At 43.6% G+C, this 24836-nt stretch overlaps 1 protein-coding gene across 2 annotated transcripts in view; it reads right to left on the bottom strand.

Annotated features, from left to right (window-relative positions):
- Window positions 1-24836, bottom strand: part of NOL11 (nucleolar protein 11) — a 76832-nt gene that overhangs the window by 37744 nt on the left and 14252 nt on the right. For both annotated transcript variants that reach the window (XM_033961489.1, XM_033961490.1), the window contains exons 8-12: window positions 24739-24815; window positions 20758-20881; window positions 15646-15752; window positions 1578-1655; window positions 194-378 (exon numbers count right to left, since the gene is read on the bottom strand). In XM_033961489.1, coding sequence (XP_033817380.1) covers window positions 194-378; window positions 1578-1655; window positions 15646-15752; window positions 20758-20881; window positions 24739-24815 — 571 coding nt within the window. The remainder of the gene's footprint in view (window positions 1-193; window positions 379-1577; window positions 1656-15645; window positions 15753-20757; window positions 20882-24738; window positions 24816-24836) is intronic.

Below are 24836 nucleotides of genomic sequence, written 5' to 3'. Positions count from 1 at the left end.
CTGGGGGTATTGTCTTCAGGATCTTAAAGGCAGTTATGCCTAATTTAAACTTGATCCTTGTGGTTACATTTCGGTTTGGCAAATTCCAAAAAGTTATTCTGGCAAAAAGTGTGAAGTTTTGCACACTGCAGCACGTTTCAACCTCTTTTCTCAGGTATTATGCTTTCTGCTGTGATTTGAACCAAGCCGTCACCTGTAGGAAAGCTGTCGTGTCTGCACCAGCTGTATCAATATATCCCGCGGGTAGAAGGTTGGCTCAGCTGCACACCGGCTCACCAGGATTGCGGCTATTTGTCCAACAGTAATCTGGGAGTTGGGCTCTGCTGTATTTGAGAAAATTAGCTGCAGTTTCTGCTCAATGCAACTCAGTGAAGCAGTCTAGAAAGAAAAAAAAGACAGGCAAAGTCAGTTGCAACAGTAAGATGCTAACACACGACATGAGTGCACGGCGTAGCGCTCATACCTCAATGTAGCAGGCTGATCACACCCATTTTCAGGGAAAGATTTTATATACTGCAGCACTAAAATATTCTCAAAAGTATGTTGGATCTTTAAAATGGATGCAGATGGTGAGGCAATGATTTCTGTATGTTTTCTAGGATTAAAAAAAATACACTGTCCAGTTGTTAAATCACTATAATTGGGATGTGTGCTCCCAATCAGGCTCCACTAGTTCATAGTCTGCTGCTGTATTCCATCTGTGCAGTTCCTCCACGCCAGATGGCCCCCCAAAAATATAGCAAGCATCTGAAGAGCAAAGTTGCTTACCTGTAACAGGTGTTCTCCATAGACAGCAAGGGAATGCAACCACACTTGCCCACCCTCCATCCCCTCAAGAACATTTGTTACCTAAGCTGACATAACTGAATAGACAGGGGGTGGAGCTCAGGAGGCAAGGTCCGCACATGCTCAGTAGTTTAAAAATCAAACAAACCAAACCTACTGTAGCTAGGGGAGAGCACCGGCATACAGGCTCAGTCAAAGAACTTCACCAGCAAGTGTGCCTGCATTTCCCCTGCTTGTCTCATAGTTACATAAACATAGTAACATAGTACATGACGGCAATAAAGACCCGAATGGTTCATTCAGTCTACCCAACTTGAGTCAATTTAATTTTTTCTTCTTAGCTTCTTCTGGGCAAGAATTCAAAGCTCTACCCGGTACTGTGTTTGAGTTCCAACTGCCGAAATCTCCGTCAAAACCTACTCCAGCCCATCCTCCCCCATATGGCTATATACAGACACAGACCGTGCAAGTCTGCCCAGTACTGGCCTTAGTTCAATATTTAATACTATTTTCTGATTCTAGATCCTCTGTGTTCATCCCACACTTCTTTGAACTCCGTCACCGTTTTCCTCTCCACCACCTCTCTCGGGAGTGCATTCCAGGCATCTACCATCCTCTCCGTAAAGCAGAATTTCCTAACATTGCTCTTGAATCTACCACCCCTTAACCTCAAATTACGTCCTCTTGTTTTACCATTTTCCTTTCTCTGGAAAATATTTCGTTCTATGTTAATACCCTTCAAGAATAAAACCTCTCTTGAGATAAGTGCACTACTCCTCTCGTTCACTTACCTTTAGATCATCTAAGAGCTGCTCACTCTTCTTAGCTTTTGCTTCAACTCTGCCCATACTGTTCTTTTGGGACCTCAGCTGAAAGTGAATTCAAATACATAGTGTTAAAAATAGTGCGTTATGGTGAACGGTGCACTTTTCTCAAGCTAAATATCTGTTTCTTCATTTTAAAAAAATTTTATTCATTTTTAAAGTCAAATACATAGTGCAAACATATGAACAATCAAGTAATATAACATACTGCACTCTATACCAATAAATAATATACAGCTATTTAACTCCCTCCCCCACCCTAGCCCTCCCCCCACCCCTCCTGGATATGTATAACAATCTTTCATGAATCAAAGGGAAATAATGCTAATAATTCACATTCATATCTTACAATATTTTGTTAACGGGTCCCAAATTTCCTTAAATTTGCTATGGTGTCCCCTCTGTAAAGAATTAATGGTTTCAAATTTATAAATCTGACATAATGATTCCCGCCAGAAACTATAATTTAACTTATCCAATTTTTCATTATCAGTTGGCATGGCTACTCCTGTCATGATGAGGAGCAATTTATTCTGATTTGCATTAATTGGTTTTTTGAGGAATAATATTGTTCCAAACAATATTATATCATATGATAGCAATAGTGGAACTTCCAATATCGTAATAATTTGACCACAAATGGATTTCCAGAATCTGAGTATCAAGGGACAATAATATAGCAAATGATCCAGTGTCCCTATATCGAGACAACAGTGCCAGAATCTATTAGATTTAGAACTATCCAACATTTGCAACCTAACTGGTTGCAAGGAATAAGGAACATCAAGATGTCATGGTGCTCTTGGACACGAATAGCAGTTAAATCTGCGGGCATCACAATAAGCACGGTGCAAAACAAAGAAGGATGGAACAGCCTCATATGGAAGGATGTATGGGTTGGCAAAGCAAAGTGGCAATTCCAAAATAGTAGAACCAAAACAAGTCTGTTTATATAATATCCAGTAATTGGCAGCACAAATAACTAAACCCGATGCAGCTGTGTTTCGGCAGCTAGCGATCTGGAAAAGGAAGATTATGTACCTACCTTGTTAATAATATTCTTTCTAGGAGATAGAAATGTCAGTCCCTAACTACAAACCAGTGAGTTTATGCACCTTCACCCACGGAGTGTATGTAGAGAGTTTCATTTGCATTTTTCTGTTCAGCCTCCCTTCTCCCTGGGCTGCCCTGTACTCAGTTCCTATCAAAGCAGGTGGTCAGCCCTGGAGAATAAAAAGAAAATGGAGGGGTAGGGGGATTTTCCACGAGAAACAATAACCTTAACAATGATAAACACTTTATAATCCATAATGAGATGGAACAGTTCACCTACTTGAATGCATCCTGCACTAATAATCATGGGATTCTTGCGGATATTTCCTGTTTTCTTGAGAAAGGTGATCTTTTATTTGAGCTCTTGCTAGAGGCCAAGGAAAAAAGCAAACTGTCCAGTGCTAAAGACAAGTCCGAGAACAAATAACAAGCTAGGAATTATGATAGGTATGCCAGTCTTGAAGCCCACCCTCTCTCCTAGAAAGATTAACAAGATAGGTACATAATTTTCCCTTCCAGTTCAATTGAAACATCAGTTTTGAACCAGTATAAAGCCAATATTGTTGCCCAATGATTTACGCACAGTTGTTCAGGCAATCGTATTATCAAGACTTGATTATTGCAATGTCCTGTATCTTGGAATAACAAAGACAAGATACAGGGCATTGCATTGCAAGTTGTGCAGAACGTAGAAGCAAGATTGATAATGGGTGTATTTAAATACAATCACATCTCGCCCTTTCTTCAACAATTACTCTGGCTGCGTGTTGTTTTCAGATCTCAATACAAAGCAATAATGATATGCCATCAATTCTTGTATGAGAATTTAGCTCTATTAAAAACAAATTCTAATCCAAAATATGCTGAGACCAGTAAAATGTTTTTTGCTGTGCGGGGGGTCAAATTGTGGAAATCGCATGTCAGCCAGTTACGAAAATGTTATGACAAGGGTAACTTCAGAAACTACTTAAAACTCAGTTATTTGTTAATGCATTTTTTAAGAAATTGATTTCCATGATTATTCTTTTGCTGAAAACAAAAGGAATTGACCCCAAAATATCCATAAAGAAGAAAATCCAGAGAAAACCAAAAAAACTCTGTGGAGTGACGATGTTCCCAAATGGACTTTATTTGAAAGTATCAAAGTTCCAAAGGTACACTAAAATCATCCACATAAAAGTAAATCATCCACAAAAAGTCTTCTTCAGGGGTCCCTGGGGGTCCTATAAAGGTGAGTACGTGGGAAACAATTGTGTGGTGAACCAGAAGTGAGACACTGCTTGCATCTTACATGATTTTCTGAGAATTATTTGTTCATGTTTGTTTGATTTTGTTTTATTGAACTATGTATGTAAAGATATGTAATCTGTTTAGGTTTAAATGGTATAGAAATTTTTAAAATAAAACATATCAAAGTAGTACCATAAATCTAGGGTGGGACAGATGAGCCTGCCGACAGCACTGAAGCTCTGAAGGCGGTATCCCATTTTGACACTACATCCACCCTGTAAAATTTCATAAATGCACGCTCCCTAGTCCTAGCATTTCCCTCCTAATCTATTGTGTTTCCCCTTTTCCCTCCCTCTCCAAATTCTTTATCTCGATGTTATGATGTATTCCCCTCCCCTTTATCCTCTTGGTTTCATGTTAGTTATTTCAATATTGTTTGTGAAAATCTTTTAAATTTTTTCTTTTAACGCTGTTTTTACTTAAAGCATTTTACTGTAAATCGTTTAGATATATTTGATAGATGGTATATTAAGAATCTAAACTTGGAAACTCAAGTTCATTCAAGCCGTCCCTTGACTACAGACTTCTGACCTGAAAGTCTGTTCTCTCGCAGGCAGAGATGTCCCAAGACCAGGAACCTCTGCAGCGCTAAAAAGACTCTTAACTGGATAATAACCCCCCCCCAAAAAAAAAAAAAGAGAAATAAACATGAGTCAAACATAGATTCCTACCACTTCGCATGTAGAGAGAATAACTGAAGAGTACAGGACAGTCCAGGGAGACAGAATGGAAAAATGCAAATTAGGCTCTCAATACATAAACCCACTGGTTCAAGATCAACGTTCCTATTGAACTAGAAACCAGCTTTGTGACAGTGGATCGCTATCTACAGCTGCATTTTGTTACCTTTCAAGTCTTCATAGAATTATCTCTAACTTTTTAGCACATTTACTCTGGTTTTAAGTGGCGTTCCTTTTTTCCATCAGTTTGAATGTGACCCCTGATGCAGGCAATTTCTTGCTGAAAACACAGTTGTATCAGGTCTAGTTATTTGTGCCACCAATTGCTGGGTATTGTATCAATAAATTTGTTTTGATTCTACTATTTTGGAATTGCCACCTTGCTTTGCTGTCCCTTACATCATAATAAGCATTTCAATCACCTGGAACTTTGGGCGATTTGATTGGCTCTCCTCCAGTTTGATGGTCGTCTGAGCTATCGCTCATCCGAGTTTTCTTGGACAATGCCACAGCAGTGGCTTAGGTCAACCAGCAGGGGGTGCCAGGAATGCCTCCCTGAGCGTGTCTTCCTGGGTTTTCTCTTTTATTCTTAGTTTTATTTTCTTTTTACTAAATGTATGACTTTGCTCACACATGGTCAAAGATGATGACTACAGACCTGCATCTGCAGCTGCCTTTTTTGTGTGTGTGATTAGGTCCCACCATCATCATGTGAATAACCCCATACAAGACTGGGAATCAGGATGGCAACACAGAAATTAATGGACAAATATAGGCCCCTTTTATCAAGCCAAGTTAGGATTTTTATTGCCAGCCTCTGCGGTAAAAGTTCCTACGCTCACAAGAGTTCCACGGGCGATGGAGCTTTTACCACAGCAGCTGGTGATTAAAAAAACCCCTAACTTGACTTGATAATAAGGAGGACATAATGAAGTATGGCATATATGTGAGAGGATTAGGGGTAGTGATATAGGCTAGAGAATGACATGGGGACAAATTTTTCCACGACCCCACAGGAACTCAATTTCCCCATCCAATCCCCATGAGTTTTGTCGCTGCCCCTGTCCCTGTCCCATTCCTGTAAGCTCTGCCTTAACCGCACAAGCCTCAAACACTTATGATTTTAAAGTGTTTGAAGCTTGTGCAGATGAGGACGGAGCTTACAAAAATGGGGCAGGGACAGGAAAAGAACTCGCAGGGATGGGACGGGAAAATGAGTTTCTGCGGGCACAGGGAAAAATTTGTCCCCGCGTCATTCTCTAATAAAGGCGACTCAACCAGTCCTGCTAGTATATTAGCCTAATTGTTAGTTCAGTGGTTCGAGAGCTACAGGAGCTGGGTTTGATTTGCTCACAGTCACAAGGAACTGCAATAGGAATCACTTAACCCTCCATTACCCCAGGCACAAAATAAGCACCTGTATATAAGGATAGCAACAAAAAATAGCAAATGACGGCAGATAAAAACCCGAATGGTCCATCCAGTCTGCTCGCTCTAAAAATGAATCATTTAATTTAAATGGTCCGTTTTCTTAGATATTTCTGGGCCAGAAACCAAGAGCCATGCCCAGTAGTGTGCTTAGGTTCTATCTATTGGAGTCTCCGTCAAAGCTCACTCCAGCCCATCTAAACCATCCCAGCTCTCCAGCCCGTCCTCAACAAAACATAAAACGTAAACTGCTTTGATTGTAACCACAGATAGGTAGTATAATAGGGAAAAGGGGATGGGATTTGATATAACATAGTACCGTATTTTCACCCATATACCGCGCACCCGTGTAAAACGCGCACACGGGGAACACAAATTTATGTAAAAAAAAATTAATATAGCGCGCACACGCGTATACAGCGCATGCTAAAACCTCCTCCCGCCTACTCCGAACCGGCATCCTCCCCCCCGCTCGCTTACCTGAGAGAGCATTTTTTTTTTTCATTCGAATCCGGCATCCCCCCTGCGAATCGCCATCCTCCCGCCCCCCTCTCGTGTCACCCCCCTTTCCCCGCCATCCTACATCCCCCCCCCAGCACCACAAAACATCTCTTACCCAATTGGGCACCGGCACCAATGCACAGGATGTGCCAGTGCCCGACGATCCTCCCTCGTTGGGTTGGGCTGGGCTGTGCGGTGTGAGAGAGATCCTCCTTCTTCCAGCGCCGGGCTGGACTAGGCTTTGAGCATTTGCGCATGCTCAAAGCCTTCTGGTCTTGCTCTCTGGTCATGCGCAAATGCTCAAAGCCTAGTCCAGGCCGGCGCAGGAAGAAGGAGGATCTCTCTCACACCACACCGCCCAGCCCAGCCCAACCCAACGAGGGAGGATCTTCGGGCACTGGCACATCCTGTGCATTGGTGCCGGTGCCCAATCGGGTAAGAGATGTTTTGCGATGCTGGGGGGGGATGTAGGATCGCGGGGGAAGGGGGGTGACGCGAGCGGGGGGGGCGGGAGGATGGCGGTTCACAGGGAGGATGCCAGTCGGATTGAAAAAAAAAAAGTTGTAAAACGCGCTCACACGTATAACGCGCACGGTTATGCACGGTTTATAAAAATTGTGTATAACGTGCGCGTTATATGCGTGAAAATACGGTAAATGATGGCAGATAAAGACCTGAATGCTATGTTGCTCACATGCTCTGCATAGAAGGAATCGCTCATATATTTCATATGGTCGCTCACAAAAATAGTGACCCGACACAAAGAAAATGTTGCTACTGTTTGGGTTTTTGCCAGGTACTAGTGATCTGGATTGGCCACCGTGAAGACAGGTTACTGGGCTACATGGACTATGGGTCTGACCCAGTAGGGTATGTTTGCTATATGCAGAAAAGCATGGCTAACACTGGAATCAAAAACTGTTGGGTTTTAGAACTTGTCATTCACATGAAAAAAAAAATTTGAACAAACCTGGCCACCCCTTAGAGCAGGGGTGTCAAAGTCCCTCCTCGAGGGCCGCAATCCAGTTGGGTTTTCAGGATTTCCTCAAAGAATATGCATAAGATCTATTTGTATGCACTGCTTCCATTGTATGCTAATAGATCTCATGTATATTCATTGGGGAAATCCTGAAAACCTGACTGGATTGCGGCCTTCAAGGAGGGACTTTGAAACCCCTGCCTTAGAGGGAGCATTGGTTGAATCCAGACTACCCAAAAGTCACACTATCATTAGTCCATGAATAAATGATATTTCTTTGGCATCTCCGAGACATGAACTGTACATGGGGGAGGGGATAATATTGTACCAGGGAGACTAGGTGAATGTCAAAACTGCACCTATTTTTGCATAGAAGGTATAAATGTGTACATGTTCTATACACGTGTATGAACCTATTTGATAGAGCAGACATGCTGGATGGTGTGAATAACATGAAGACCTGGTGAAGCTTGAAGAATGGTCTGAAATTTGGCAGCTAAAATGTAATGCTAAGAAATGCAAGGTCTTGCATTTGGGCTGCAAAAACCTGAGGGAACGGTACAGTTTAGGGGGTGAAGAACTTATGTGACTGATGGAAGAGCGGGACTTGGGTGTGATTGAATTTGATGATCTTAAAGTTGGCCAAACAGGTTGAAAAGATGACGGTAAAAGCTAGAAGATGCTAGGTTGCATAGGGAGAGGTATGGCTACGTTAAGTAGGGAGAGGTATAGCTAGTAGGTATTGATGCCTCTATATAAGACTCTGGTGAGACCTCATTTAGAATATTGTGTACAATTCTGGAGGCCGCACCTTCAAAAAGATATAAAAAGGATGGAGTCGGTCCAGAGTAAGGCTACTAAAACAATGTGTGGTCTTCGTGATAAGGCGTATGGACAGACTTAAAGATCTCAATTTTATACTTTGGAGGAAAGGCAGCAGAGGGGAGATATGATAGAGACATTTAAATAGCTACGTAATATAAATGTGAATGAGTTGAGTCTCTTTCATTTGAAAGAAAACTCTGCAATGAGAGGGCATAGGATGAAGTTAAGAGGTGATAGGGCTCCGGAGTAATCTGAGGAAATACTTTTTTAAAGAAAGGGTGGTAGATGCGTGGAACAATCTCCTGGAATAGGTGGTGGAAACAGAGACTGTGTCTGAATTCATAAGGGCTTGGGATAGGCACGTGTGATCTCTCAGAGAGATAATGGTTACTGCAGATGGGCAGACTGAATGGGCCATTTAGCCTTTATCTGCTGTCATGTTTCTATGATAAAAAAAGTGTAGTTACTTACCTGTAACGTAGGTTCTCCGTGGACAACAGGATAGTCAGCCACATATGGGTGTTGTCCCAACAGCTCCCAATTTGCAGATAAGCTCTCCAATAGCTCAGAGAGTTTTGTTTTTTTTCCTCTGAGCACGTGCAGTGCCTGGGCCCCACTGGGCATGCCCGAGCCCTACCCATTTCCCCCTGCTTCCCCATAATCCCCAGTCTTTAGTTTCCGCCCGTTCCCATCGGTCGGATTTTCTACAGCTCTCCATTACAACTTTTCTACTCATCACCTTGAAGATGCCTGAATCATCTAAAGAAATGACTGGGATGCAGGAGAAAGCACAGTTACTTACCGTAACAGGTGTTATCCAGGGACAGCAGGCAGATATTCTTGACTGATGGGTGACGGCACCGACGGAGCCCCGGTACGGACAATTTTAGAGTGATTGCACTCTAAGAACTTGGAAAGTTCTGGCATGCCGCACCACACACGCGCGAGTGCCTTCCCGCCCGACAGAGGCGCGCAGTCCCCAGTTATGATAAGCCAGCTAAGAAGCCAACCCGGGGAGGTGGGAGGGACGCAAGAATATCTGCCTGCTTTCCCTGGATAACACCTGTTACGGTAAGTAACTGTGCTTTATCCCAGGACAAGCAGGCAGCATATTCTTGACTGATGGGTGACCTCCAAGCTAACAAAAAGAGGGATGGAGGGAAGGTTGGCCATTAGGAAAACAAATTTTGCAAAACAGATTGGCCGAAGTGTCCATCCCGTCTGGAGAATGCATCCAGACAATAATGAGATGTAAAAGTATGAACTGAGGACCAAGTAGCAGCCTTGCAGATTTCCTCAATAGGAGTGGAACGGAGGAAAGCTACAGATGCTGCCATTGCTCGGACTCTATGGGCCGTGACAGAACCTTCCAGTGTCAGTCCGGTCTGAGCATAACAGAATGAAATGCACGCTGCCAGCCAATTAGACAACGTACGTTTAGAAACAGGACGTCCCAATTTATTGGTATCAAAGGACAGAAAGAGTTGGGGAACTGATCTGTGGGGTTTCGTACGCTCTAGATAATAAGCTAGAGCCCTTTTACAATCCAAAGTATGTAGAGCTTGTTCCCCAGAATGAGAATGAGGTTTTGGAAAGAAAACAGGCAGAACAATGGATTGGTTGAGATGGAATTCAGAGACAACCTTAGGGAGAAACTTTGGATGTGTACGCAGAACCACCTTGTCATGGTGAAAGACCGTAAAAGGTGGATCTGCAACCAGTGCATGAAGCTCACTGACCCTCCTGGCAGAGGTAAGAGCAATAAGGAAAAGTACCTTCCAAGTGAGAAACTTGAAAGAAGCGGTAGCCAAAGGTTCAAATGGAGGCTTCATTAAGGCGGAAAGAACCACATTGAGATCCCAGATAACAGGAGGGGCTTTAATAGGTGGTTTCACATTGAAAAGACCCCTCATGAACCTGGACACCAGGGGATGAGCTGATAGAAGTTTTCCATGGATCGGCTCATGAAAAGCAGCAATGGCACTGAGGTGGACTCTGATGGAAGAGGACTTAAGGCCAGAGTCAGACAAAGAAAGCAAATAATCCAACAACGTCTCCACTGCCAGGGAAGTTGGATCAAGATGATGAAGAAGACACCAGGAAGAAAATCTCGTCCACTTCTGATGGTAACATTGCAGAGTGGCTGGTTTCCTGGAGGCCTCTAGAATGGAACGAACAGGCTGAGAAAAAGCGTATCATGAGAAGTCAGCCCGAGAGATACCAAGCCGTCAGGTGCAGAGACTGGAGGTTGGGATGTAGAAGGGTCTCCTGATGCTGTGTAAGCAGAGAAGGATACAGTGGAAGAAGAAAAGGTTCCCTGGAACTGAGTTGAAGTAGAAGGGAGAACCAATGTTGCCTGGGCCACCTCGGAGCAATCAGAATCATGGTGGCTCGTTCCCTCTTGAGCTTGAATAAGGTTCTCAACATGAGAGGCAGAGGAGGGAAAGCATACAGGAACAGATTTGACCAGTCGAGGAGAAATGCATCTGCTGCCAGACGGTGAGGGGAGTAGAGTCTGGAGCAGAATAGGGGCAGCTGGTGATTGTGAGGAGCTGCAAAGAGGTCTATCTGAGGAGTGCCCCATTGAGTGAAGATAGACTGTAGAGTTACAGGATCGAGTGTCCACTCGTGAGGCTGTAGAATTCTGCTGAGCTTGTCCGCTAAGGAATTCTGTTCTCCCTGAATATAGATAGCTTTCAGGAAGAGATGGTGATCTATGGCCCAAGTCCAGATCTTCTGTGCTTCCTGGCACAAGAGGCGAGAGCCTGTCCCCCCTTGCTTGTTGATGTAGTACATGGCCACTTGATTGTCTGTGCACAGCAGAAGGACCTGAGGAAAGAGAAGATGTTGGAAGGCCTTGAGGGCATAAAACATCGCTCTGAGTTCCAGGAAATTGATATGATGCTTCTTTTCATGGGCTGTCCAAAGACCTTGAGTCTGGAACTCGTTCAAATGAGCTCCCCATGCATAAGGAGAGGCGTCGGTGGTGATGACTAGTTGATGAGGAGGTTGATGGAACAGAAGACCTCTGGATAGATTTGAGGATACCAACCACCATTGTAGAGATTGACGAAGAGATGATGTCACAGAGATGTGTCGTGAGCAAGGATCCGTCGCTTGGGACCACTGAGTAGCAAGGGTCCATTGAGGAGTTCGCAGGTGAAGACGTACGAGGGGTGCGACATGAACTGTGGATGCCATGTGACCCAAGAGTATCATCATTTGTTTGGCAGAGATAGAATGTTGAGGAAGCACCTGCTGACATAGAGACTGAAGAGTCTGAAGACGGTTGGATGGTAGGAATGCTCTCATGAGGAGTGTGTCCAATATCGCTCCAATGAATTGGAGTCTTTGAGTGGGAATGAGATGAGACTTGGGTAGATTGATCTCGAATCCCAATATTTGTAGAAACTGTATGGTTTGGTTGGTGGCCAGGAGAACTGCTGGAGCGGATGTGGCCTTGATTAACCAGTCGTCCAGGTAAGGAAATACTTGAAGGTGGTGAGAGCGTAGAAAAGCAGCTACCACGATGAGACATTTGGTGAACACCCTTGGAGAGGAGGCAAGACCGAAGGGCAGCACCTTGTACTGGTAATGACAACGATTGATCATGAAACGGAGATACTGTCTTGAGGTTACATTGATTGGTATGTGAGTGTATGCTTCTTTGAGATCGAGGGAGCATAGCCAGTCGTCTTGGTTGAGAAGAGGATAAAGAATGGCTAAGGAAAGCATCTTGAATTTTTCCTTTACCAGATGTTTGTTGAGATCGCGAAGATCTAGAATTGGTCTGAGATCTCCTGTTTTTTTGGGGACTAGAAAATAACGGGAGTAGAATCCCTGCCCCTTTTGATCTAGAGGAACTTCTTCTATAGCGTTTAGAAGAAGGAGGGATTGAACTTCCTGAATAAGGAGGGCAAATTGAGGACTGTTCAAAGCAGACTCTTTTGGCAGGTTTTGGGACGGAAGAGTCTGAAAGTTGAGAGAGTAGCCGTGGCGGATGATATTGAGGACCCATTGGTCCGAAGTGATAACTTCCCACCGGCTGAGAAATAGAGAGAGACGACCTCCTATAGGTTGAGGCAGGAGAGCAGATATAGGAGTACTGGCTATACTTTGGAGAAGTAAGTCAAAAGGGCTGTGTCTTCTGCTGTGGAGTTGGCTTCACAGGCTGCTGTTGTTGTTGTTGTCTGGGAGGCTGACGCTGTTGCTGTCGTTGACGCCTGGGTTGCTGAGCAGTTGTTGGCAATGGCCGAGCTGTGAAGCGGCGTTGATAGGCTGACTGTTGTCTAAAAGGCCTTGTTGGGGGAGGCTTTTTCTTATTTTTAAGAAGGGTATCCCAACGTGTCTCATGAGCAGACAGCTTTTGAGTAGTCGAATCCATGGATTCCCCAAAAAGCTCATCCCCTAGGCACGGGGCGTTGGCTAACCGATCTTGATGATTAACATCAAGTTCAGATACCCGAAGCCAGGCCAGGCGACGCATTGCCACAGACATTGCTGTCGCTCTGGAAGTAAGTTCGAAGGTGTCGTAAATGGACCTAACCATGAACTTACGCAGTTGAAACAGAGAAGACAAGCAATGGTGGAAAGATTGTTGTTTCCGTTGAGGAAGGTATTTCTCAAAGGAAGCCATGGTGGTAAGGAGATGTTTCAGATAGAAAGAAAAATGAAAGCCATAATTTCCAGCTCTATTTGCCAACATTGCATTTTGGTAGAGCCTCTTACCAAATTTGTCCATGGCTTTACCCTCTCTGCCAGGAGGTACAGAAGCATATACACTGGCTCCCGAAGATTTTTTAAGGGTGGATTCGACAAGTAAAGATTCATGAGGAAGTTGTGGTTTGTCGAACCCAGGAATGGGAATTACTTTGTACAGAGAGTCTAACTTACGTGGGGCCCCTGGAACCGTTAAGGGAGTCTCTAAATTCTTGTAAAAAGTCTCCCTCAAGATGTCGTGAAGAGGGAGCTTCAAAAATTCCTTTGGAGGTTGGTCAAAGTCCAGGGCGTCCAAAAAAGCTTTAGACTTTTTGGACTCAGCCTCCAAAGGAATGGACAGAGAATCACACATATCTTTCAGGAAACTGGAGAAAGATGAAGTGTCATGTTTAGAGGACGGGTCATGTACAGCAGACTCCTCCTCATCTGAGGAACATTCTCCTTCAGAGAGAAAAGGCTCTTCTGAATCTCCCCACAGATCAGGATCCCTGACATGGGAAGAGCGATCCCGAGACTCAGGGGTAGATGGGTCCACATGCCGGGTCTTGCGTACTGACTTACCCGATCTCATCGATATCGACCCAGGCGATGTAATCGGTTGCACCGGAGCCGAAGTCTACACCGATTGATGTTGAGCTCTCGGCTCCGGCGCAAGGACTGGCATCGATACCGATGAAGTGGAGTGAATCGGTACCGAGGGAGTGGATACCGACAGCACAGGTTGTTCCACTATCGGTACCGGCTCAGTGCGGACCGGCACCGGAAGGTTCGGTGCCAGGATAGTTGGAAGGAGCTGTTGCAATTGCTGCTTGAGCTGTGCCTGGAGAATGGCCGTAATACGGTCATCAAGGGATGGCACCGGTACCGCTTTTTTCTTCTGCGGTACCTGCGGTGCCGCTCGACGCCCCGGAGATGAGGAGCCCGATGTCGAGGGACTCACCTCGATAGGGGCGGAGCGCTTCCGCTGGCGCCTCACAGTCGGCAGGATTGGACTCACTGCACTCGAGACCGGAGGACGCTCCAGCGGGGAAGGCTTCTTAGCCGGCTTACCTGCATGTTGGGACGCCGGCGCGGAGTCTCGCGGCGTCGAAGAAGAGGGTGCCGACTGAACTGGTGCCGAAGCCGGAGTCGATGGGACGGGATCGGACATCTCGGCACCGAACAGTAATCGCTGTTGGATTTGGCGATTTTTCAATGTTCGTTTTTTAAGTGTGGCACAGCGGGTGCAGGTGGAGGCCTGATGCTCAGGACCCAAACACTGTAAGCACCAGTTGTGTGGGTCCGTGAGAGATATGGGCCGAGCACACCGCTGGCACTTTTTAAAACCTGGCTGAGGGGGCATGAACGTGAATACCGCTTCAGCCAAATCGAAGGCCGAGGCTTCGATGGTGGCAGAAGGCCCCGCAGGGGAAAAGCCAAATTGAATGAAAAACAAAAGAATTTTTTTTTTTTTTTTACAAAAATGAAAGAAAAAAGAAAGAGGCAAAAGCCAAAAAGGTTTACGCGAGCGGGAAGGCAAGTCAAAAAAATTTTCAACAGCCGTTGAAAAAACGCGTCTTCTTAGCTCCGCGGAAACTAAGAAACTGGGGACCGCGCGCCTCTGTCGGGCGGGAAGGCACTCGCGTGTGCACGGTGCGGCATGCCAGAACTTTCCAAGTTCTTAGAGTGCAATCACTCTAAAATTGTCCGTACCGGGGCTCCGTCGGTGCCGTCACCCATCAGTCAAGAATATCTGCCTGCTTGTCCTGGGATAAGGATGAATACACTGGATCCTCATGAATTGGAACAGTCTCCCGGAATAGGTGGTGGAAACAGAGACTGTGTCTGAATTCATAAGGGCTTGGGATAGGCACGTGTGATCTCTCAGAGAGATAATGGTTACTGCAGATGGGCAGACTGGATGGGCCATTTAGCCTTTATCTGCTGTCATGTTTCTATGATAAAAAATGCATTTAACATAGTAAATGTCAGGAGATAAAGACCTGCATTCATCCTGCCTATCAAGGTGGCCAGTTAAATCAGACACACTGCATGAGCTCTACTTCTTTATGATTAACACTGGTAAATTTAATCTCTCGCTCTCCCCCTGCCACTTTTGGGGCAGAGACCATCAAAGTCTGCCTGGCACTGGCCTTCTTCCCAACTGCCTGCTGACGCTCACTCCAGCCCCAACGCTGACCTCTTTGCCATTTATGTGACCCAGACCTTAGAAGTCTGCTCAGCCTTATTTTCTAACCTCTGAAGCTGCCGTCACAGCTCACACTGGTTATGAGGTCATTTAAGTTTTGCTAGAAATCGATATAGAAAAAAGGATGGCGTTCAGTTAAATCTACATCAGTACATCAACTTTGCACCAAGTCTCTGCCCAAAGTTTACTTAAAAACTAGGTGGCTCTTACTGGTGTGTACAATTTTACATTAACCATATCCCGTATATAAAAAGATGCTTACAGGCAGAGATACATGCAGTGTTACTTTATAAAAGTATTACAACATAGGGTATATTTATTTAATTAATCCATCCCCCTCCCCCCCAAAAGGAAATTGTTACAGTAACCTACACTTCTTTTTGAATCCATTTTTACTGGGGACTGTTGCTGTAGTTGTTTTAATTCTGATCCATCTTCCAGAAATGCATTCCAGTTAACAGACGAGACCATTTTTGCTTCTGTAGAAGGAAAAAAAAACCCCCACAACAGAGATTATAGTCTGATAAAGCACAATTACAGATATGCAATACAGTGGATTCTAATTCCACTGCTCATATTATGGGCCGGAACAATTTATTTCTTTTTAACCGATTTAGCTACTGACTTTTCAGTAGTAGGCAAGGGTGACTTACATTTACCGTATTTTTCACTCCATAAGATACACCTGACCATTAGACGCACCCTATATTTAGAGGAGGAAAATGAGAAAAAACCCCATTCTGAACCAAAATTCTCCCTGCCAGGATCTGCACCCTGTCCCCCCTCCTTGCCAGGCTCTGTACTCTGTCCGCCTTCTGGTGGTCTAGTTGTAGGCAGGGACAGGGCACAAAGCAGGCAGGCCTACTGACTGGCAGGGCCCCCCACCCCGAGGCAAGCAAAAGGCAGGGCTCCCCAAAGTGTATAATCTTTCTTCTCTTCTTCACTATCCATGTATACTATTTCCTCCCCTTCCATTAAGTATCACATCTCTGTATCTTTATTCCTCCTCTTTCCAGCATTATTCCATGTCCTTATCTCTATGCTCCCTCCTCCTTCAACATTTATTTGCTCTGTCTCTTTTTCTCCCCGTGTTAAGCTTCATTTTCTTCCTCCTGTACTCCTTATTCCCACCCTGAGGCAGGCAGGGCACCCCACCCCCCGAGGCAAGCAGGTAGGGTCCCCCCTTACCCCCTCCCTCGTATCTTATAGTTCCTCCGGCGCAGCTTGAAGGGCCCGTTCCTCTATGTCCTGCCCGAACGCGAAGGGAGTCAGAGGAGCGGCAGTGGAGGCAGCTGAGGCCCAGATGTGCCACCCAGCACTGCCTTGGGGGAAGGGAGGAAGGCGAGTGGGAGACTGGAACCAGACGCCGCTGCTGCTGTTAACGCAGCTGCTCACTCTCATCAGGGCCGACTCCAAGCGGCTGCCGGTTCCGATGGCTGCTGGTCACGCCCGGCCCACGGGGAGTGTGTGGGAAGCAGGACTTGCTGTCTCCAGTGGCAGAGCAGCACGCAAGGCTGCTTGCTGATGCGGCTGCCTCCTCTTCCCTTCTGTAGTGGCAGAACGGCAAACAAGGCTGCTTGCCTGGTCCTGCGCCACTTCCCGCGAGAACGGAAACGGAGCGGAACTAGGCAGGCAGCCTTGTGCGCTGCTCTTTCACTACAGAAGGGAAGAGGAGGCAGACGCGTCAGCCGACCAGGCAGGCAGCCTTGTGTGCCGCTCTGCTGCTAGAGAGGAAGCTGCGTCCAGCAAGGGAGGGCACCAAAATTAAAATAAGGTAACCAAGGGGGGAGGGGGGTTGGGGTATTTGCTCCATAGGATGCACCCTTTTTTCCACCCACTTTTTTGGGTGGAAAAAGTGCATCTTATGGAGTGAAAAATACGGTAAGTATTTTCATGTCTGTACAAAGCTGATTCGGTCATTGCATGCATCTGTTTAACACTAATTCTCCCCTTTTACAAAACCACACAAGCGGTTTTTAGCAAGCCGAATGCTCCACATTGCTCCTAACACTCAAGTTCTTATGAGCACTGGGAACAGCACTAAAAACCACTTCTGCAGTTTTGTAAAGGGGGGAGAGGGTAAATTAAAATTGTCCATTAATGCAGGAATTCAGGTCTCGAGTGCTGCCAAGTCAGCCTTGCACAACTCCTTCAAGCATTTTAGGCATATTCTGTCAACCTGCTTGTTGGCAGCACTTGAGATCTGAACTCCTGCATCCCTGTGCTTGGTTGGCATGGGCTGGCCTAAGCTCTAAAGTACTGTGTCTCAAACTTTTTTAGCTCTGATACACTAAATGGAACAAATGTTCTTTGTGGCATATTATAATTGAAATTATAAAATTGCAAAACCAACAAAAAATTAAACTTGAGTTATTTATTTAAAATTCTTTAACCTATATATAGGTAATTTTACCGTGTTTCCCCCAAAATAAGAAACTGTCATATATATATATTTTTTAATCTTTATTCGTTTTCATATCTTACAAGAAGTGTGTAATATTCAATCAAAAATAAATTTTACAAATCACTTGACATTCTTACTTATAATCATCAAAGCATAAAAGAATCCCTCCCCACCCATCCCACCCATTAATAATAAACCAGTTAAAACAAATACCATATATCCCAATCCCACCCTATTTATAACCATATATAATTTTTAAAAAAATGGTTGCAATTGAAGCAGGCTATTCAGGAGGTGTTTCCTGAATGGAAAGTTCTTAATTCTCAGTAGAGTTTGGAATTCCTATGCTTTCAGGCGGATTTCTTGGGTCACCAAGCCGCACAGTGGTATAAATTGTTGTATGGGTATTTGAATAAAAAAACACAAAACTGGTCTTAGGGATATTTGGAGCATTGAGGTTGGGCACCAAATTTCTGCCTCTCAATGGCTACGATTTTGGTCTTGGAGAATAAGAACTACAAGGTCAGCATCTATGAGACAGAATTGGTTCTTTTTGTTGCATAGAGCTTTATGGACCCCAGTTCGTTTACAGAAGTTGAATAGCTCTAGGTCTAATAGATGCTGGCACTGTAGTTTAGAAGCTGGGACTTTAGATCATTTAATTTTTTTCTATCCCTATATAAATGCCTTTTGGAAGTTAATTTGGTCCCAAATTAATTCATTGTTAGAAAATCATGTTGCCCTTTCCTATGATTTTATTTTATTTGGTACATCTATGAGATTTAAGAGTCCAATTTCTGCAAATAATAATAAATTTTTACTAATATTGACGGGGGTTGCCATTCAACATATTACTGGAAATTGGAAGGATTATACTAAGCTTAATTATACCTTTTGGTGGAATTCAGTCTGTCATATTTATAAAATGGAGAGTGCTTGCTATACAGCAAGGAAATTATAATAATTTTAAAAAGATTTGGGGGCCACTGATTACATATTCTAATGATCAGACACCTTAACCACCCCTTTTTTTTTATTATATATGGTTATAAACTGTCTTATATTAATTTTGGGCCCAAAAAAGGCACTAGGTCTTATTTTCGGGGTAGGTCTTATTTTTCTTCATGTACAATGATCATCTCTCCCTTCCTCTCCTCCACCCCAATTCTTCCTATTTCCTTTCTCTCCCCCATATGTGCAGCATCTTTCCTCCCCTCTCACCCATCCCCTTGTGCAGTATCTTTCTATCCCTCCCTCCCATCCCTTGTGCAGAACCCTTTCAGCTTCTATTCCTCCCTCCCATCTATTGCAGATTCTATCCCTCCCTTGTGCAGCATAACCCTTGCAGTTTCTATCCCTCTCTAATCTAATTTAATCTAATCTTTGGTTTATATAACAGGCCATCTCCCAGTAGAACTCGACTCGGTTCACATAGAATTAAGACTAGAGTACATAGCAGAAAACACAGGAGAAGAACTAATTAAAAACCAAAGTACATAAGAAAAGCATCATCAGCAACGCGGCAGAGGAACGGTCTGGCTATAGAAGACCGCGAAGCAGCTTGTCTAGATTGCTACCGACGCTGTCGGTTTGTTATAAGGTATTTATTTCTGTCTCGTGGTTCAGAGATGGGTCAGGGGGGAGCGCTGCTGCTGCCGGCGACTAAGGCTTATAGTAGGACCTACCCCAAAATCATGCTAGGTCTTATTTTCGGGAAAACACGGTAACAGCGCTGAAACTAAAGTATTGCTAATCAATGCGATGAATGTACTTGTTTTTGAGTGTAAATTAACTCAAAACACGGCTTGATAATAGACAAGCAAACACATATTTCATCATCCACCATCTGCAGTTCTCTCTCTCTTTTTTTTTATTAATTTAATTTCTGTCAGAACTGAAAATCCAAGTTTGCAAAGATAAGAAAGCCTTGGTTGCATTTTTGCTCTTTAGGATAACTACTGCATAAAAAATAAAAATAAAATTACTTGCCATTAGTTTTCAAGGACCAATCACACCAAAGAATGATGCTTGTCTGGGTGGTTTGTATCCTTATGCACACAGACTCTCATAACACTGACAGACTCTTGCGTAAGCTACATACATGTCATCTATTCTAGTGTATACTTATGAAGGAAATTTTTAAAAATAAAAGAAAAATTCTGGAATCTCTTTGGGGCACACAGTTTGAGAGACACTGCTCTAAAGTGATTGCCAATCTCGGAGTGAAATTAGGGTGTACAAAGAAGCAATCTCCAGCAGTTCCCATGATGATTAGGGCAGAAAACTCTCTACCTGGAAGCAGCTGCAGAGTTAAATGGAAAGTCCCTCTTATCTGCGCCCATCTCTTCAACTGCCAACTCCAGGCTCCATCCCTTCTACTCGAATCCCTATGGCGGGTCTATCTCAGGCAGTGTTCAAGGCCCAGTTAAAAGCCCACCTCTTTGAGAGTGCTTTCGACTCCTAACTCCTCTCACCTCCATCCCCAACCCTATAGGTCATGTCTGTCCAAATTAGATTGTAAGCTCTTCTGAGAAGGAACCGTCTATTAAATGTCAACATGTACAGCATCCACAGCCCTATTTGTCATGTTAGATTGTAAGCTCTTTCGAGCAGGGACCGTCTATTAAATGTCAAAATGTAGAGCATCCACAATCCTATTTGTCATGTTAGATTGTAAGCTCTTTCGAGCAGGGACCGTCTATTAAATGTCAAAATGTAAAGCATCCACAACCCTATTTGTCATGTTAGATTGTAAGCTCTTCCGAGCAGGGACCGTCTATTAAATGTCAAAATGTACAGCATCCACAACCCTATTTGTCATGTTAGATTGTAAGCTCTTCCGAGCAGGGACCGTCTATAAATCTCAAAACGTACAGTGCTGCGTACGCCTTTCAGCGTTATAAGTGATAAGTAGTAACATAGCCGGCGCAGGTAAACATTTGGGCCTGAGAATCACATTGGAGGCCCTAGATCACAACATGTCATCCCTGCAGCAGGCTTCAATCATGCTGCCATCTATAGGCCTCAGAAATTTGACACATCACCTTACCATCACACAAAGTTTAGTAGCCACCTCCTACCTGAGGATCTGACATCCTTGAGTTTTCCAAGAGCAGCAGACAAAGAAGAGCTTTCACACTGGTAAGGGATTACTTTCAACATCTTCCCATGTGTCACAAAAAGTCTTCCTTCATAACACCACAGCTACAAAAATGTAAAAGGTCATTTTACATGTTAAAATGAAAAAAAAAGAGAATATCTTTTTAACCATCTGTTGCACAGAATTCTATAAACAATGCGTATAAATACAAAATATGCCAGCATACATTTATGAACGGGAAGGTCTGGACTTTTATAACGCCCCACTCCAAAGATTTTACAAAATAATTAGGAGAAACGGTGAACAAGACATTCAAGCAAACCAAACCAACTCATCACTTACATCGTTTCCCCCCCAACACATCCCCCCTCCCTTATACCCTAGATCAGGGGTCCCCAAAGTCCCTCCTTGAGGGCCGAATCCAGTTGTGTTTTCAGGATTTCCCCAATGAATATGCATTGAAAGCAGTGCATGCACATAGATCTCATGCATATTCATTGGGGAAATCCTGAAAACCCGACTGGATTCAGCCTTCAAGGAGGGACTTTGGGGACCCCTGCCCTAGATACATCCGTCAAAGACTATTTTAATTCACATCAGCCTAGATTCACTAAACTCACCGATCTGGATCGTTGTTAGGCGATTCTTGGCCGAGTTTTGCTGAGCGACCAATTCACTACAGATTCTTCATGCAAATGATATGATCAAGACACACCCCCTACAGTAATCGACACACATACGCAGATTATCTTTGTTGGTTGTAGATGTGATTTGTGCATGCGCTTGATCTTCGCAAAAGCGAGGTAAAAATAAAGGGGGAAGGGTGGCTGCAGTTTACTTGCTGGCCCTACGAGTGGACATTTTTAAAGGAATCATTTCAATCTGTGCAGCCAGATTATGGAACCGAACATGCTTTGTGCAGCCAGATTATGGAACAGAACACGCTTTAAACCCATGGGTTAGAACTGCGGGTTAAAACCACGGGCTCGCACTGCGCTTTTTACAGAATAAAAAGGGCGTTCGTATGCATATGTACAGTTTTATTTTGATGGCTGTTTTGGAACCTCGATATTGAGATTTCAGGGCGGCAGAGAGCAGGAGAGTCGGCAAGGACAGTAAGTGACTAGTCCTCAGCAATCGCTTCATTTTGGATCGGCAAACCCAATCAATGTTTCTTCTTCTGCTTAGTGAATCGATGGCTTCCTACTTATGCATGCCATTTCCCCTCATTTGCATGGGCGGATCAGGTGGGAGATTGATCGGGCAGAAGGTTAGTGAAGCGGGTTGGGGAACAATCGCAAACTGGTCAGGACACGATCGGTGAGTTTAGTGAATCTAAGCCATAGAGTTCTATAAATTTGCCTTTGATACCTCATGTTATGAGCCTCACTGATTTAGCTCATAGGAGCCTTGGAGCATCTATATTTTATTCTTCTCTGAGGAGCGACTGATCAAACTTGCTCGTACAGTGTTGTGCTTCTCTCAGTGTAATCATTCTAGTTTAAAGCAGATGTTCTCCACCCAGTCCTTGGGATACCCAAAATGAATATGCATGAGAGAAATTTGCATGTACTGCTATGCTGTATGCAAATCTCTCTCATAAATATTTATTGTAGATATCTTGGAAACCAGTCTGGCTGGGTGTATCTCAAGCACTGGGTTGACAGCCCCTGGCTTAAAAAAAGTCACAAAAAGTAGCACAGAACTTCATATGCGCAGACATCTAAAAGAAAAAAACAACAAAACAAACACACCAAAACACTGAATAGATAAAACATGCACACAAATCAGTTTTTCCACACTAGTAACCAGGGCTGTGGAGTTGGTACATCAAACCTTCAACTCCTCCTGATATTAGGTTTTAAATTTTTTGGATAAATATAACTTATGTTTACTAGTACTTTAGATCCAGGACAAATATATATATTTTTTTTAATTTCTGAAGCTGAAGTCAAAGTTGGTAAGTTTTCACCAACTCCCAACTCCGCCCCAAATTGCTTCTAACTCCAATTTCACAGCCCTGCTGGCAACTCAAGTCACAAGAGCACAATTTAAATGTTCCTCCAGTTTCTTATTATTCTTCAAAGTGATCCTATGTGATTCAAGCTTTCTGAGATTTTCTTGGCAGGGCAGCTTAACTGGAACCATAGCTGGGATCAATCAAGAGCCTTCATTCGCAGTTACCTGGGAATTTTCCTCTATTTTGTTTCCCTTCCCAATCCACTTTAAGCCCAGACATGGACACAACAATCTTTAGTCAGAGGCCACGCAATAAAGCAATTTCTGAACCTCTACAATTTTGGCTCCACTAGAACGGTGTTTCTCAATCCAGTCTGGTTTTCAGGATATTCATAAAATAAAATAAATTTGCGAGCCACAGAGATAATGAAGGTAAATGTGCATCATATATATTCATTGTGGGAATCCTGAAAAAACTGACTGGCTGCGAGTATCCCAAGGACTGGATTGAGAACTCCTGTACTTTAGAGGTTGTCACTGCACAGCAATTGAACTTCCTGACCATTGCAGACTGAACTTCAACAAATCTGCACAAACAGACCAGACCTTCAGAATATCCTTAGTGAACATGCATGAGAGCGATCTGAATATAACAGAGATTTGCATGCCCCTCCTCCATCATGCATATATTCATTAGGGATATCCCCAAAATCTGGCCTGTTCCTAACCCATAAGGGATGAATTTGGGTAAGCCTGTTCTAGAGCATTTCTAGACACAACCTGCCAGGGGAACAGGGTCTTGGCCAAGAATGTGAACCTAGGTTCTCTCCCTAGCACTGCAGACATCCATTAGCTCATAAAGCCAGTTTGGTACATTACAGAATTCAAGGGCTACAAGCATAACTTCACAATGGCTGTTAAAAGCCCTGTACTTCAGTAAGGTTGCTAGGAGTCATGATAATAATAATAATAATGGTTTATATACCGCAGGACTGTGAAGTTCTATGCAGTTTACAATGATTATAGAAAAATGTTACAAATTGAATAGAATTGACATAGTTAATATCTATTGTTTAAAAGTTCTAGAGGGCTGGTATTGAGAGAGAGATTGTGCAAATCAGTTTCCTATATACTTTAGGAACAGATATGTTTTCATTTGTCTCCTAAATTCCCTATATGCATTGGCAAGCGTAAATAGTTGTTTCAGATCATTGCCCCATAATGCTGCTTGATAAGAGAGAAGATATTGGTGATGAATTTTGAATTTACATCCTCTAACCGGGGGGGGAACAAATTCAAGTTTGAGCTTCTTTTATGTCTATTGGTTGAAAAGGAGAATAGGTCGGTTATGTATTTGGGGGCTAGATCGAATAGAACCTTGAAGCAAAAACAGCCAAACTTAAGCTTCATACGCGCCTCCATTGGCAACCAATGCAGGAGTCGGTAGGAGGGAGTTATGTGATCAAACTTCTTCAACCTGAAGATCAGCCTGACTGCTGCATTCTGGATCAGTTGCAATCGCTGCATATTCTTCTGGGAAATTGCCAGATAGGCGATGTTGCAGTAATCCAATTGGCTCAATATGAGGGACTGTACCAGGATTGTAAATGATGGTGCATCAAAATATGCTCTAATGGACCGAAGCTTCCACACAGCTGGTCCACTTTATCATCCAAAACCATTTTGGGTAGGCGGAAGATGGGGAGGGCAGTAAAAGAGAGACTTGGAGAAAGGGCCATGTGCACACAAATGAACAAGCTAATTTTTTTTAGAAAACTGATTTCACCAATGTTAAACTTAAACGTAATAAATATGCCCCTAAGTATTCAAATGTTATATTTATCCAAATGTGTTCCACCTTAACATATACTATTAGTAATTAAGCTCTGCTGATAACAACTGTGGTTACAGTATCTTCATGCACAGCACAGTATAAGTATCTTTAAAAATGTATCACTATAGTTATAGAAAACAAACGTTGAAAAGGTCCTTCGCAACTTACTTGTCCACTAGTCCCCTGTGGCAACTCTTTAGATGTCTGTAGGGTCTGAAATTTTATATTCCATACACACAGGCATTCTGAGGGAACATCAGAAAATC

Source organism: Geotrypetes seraphini, chromosome 10 (assembly GCF_902459505.1).
Source record: "Geotrypetes seraphini chromosome 10, aGeoSer1.1, whole genome shotgun sequence".
Lineage (NCBI taxonomy): Eukaryota > Metazoa > Chordata > Amphibia > Gymnophiona > Dermophiidae > Geotrypetes > Geotrypetes seraphini.
Note: the sequence above shows the minus strand (reverse complement) of the source record. Positions and strands in the feature narration are given on the sequence as shown.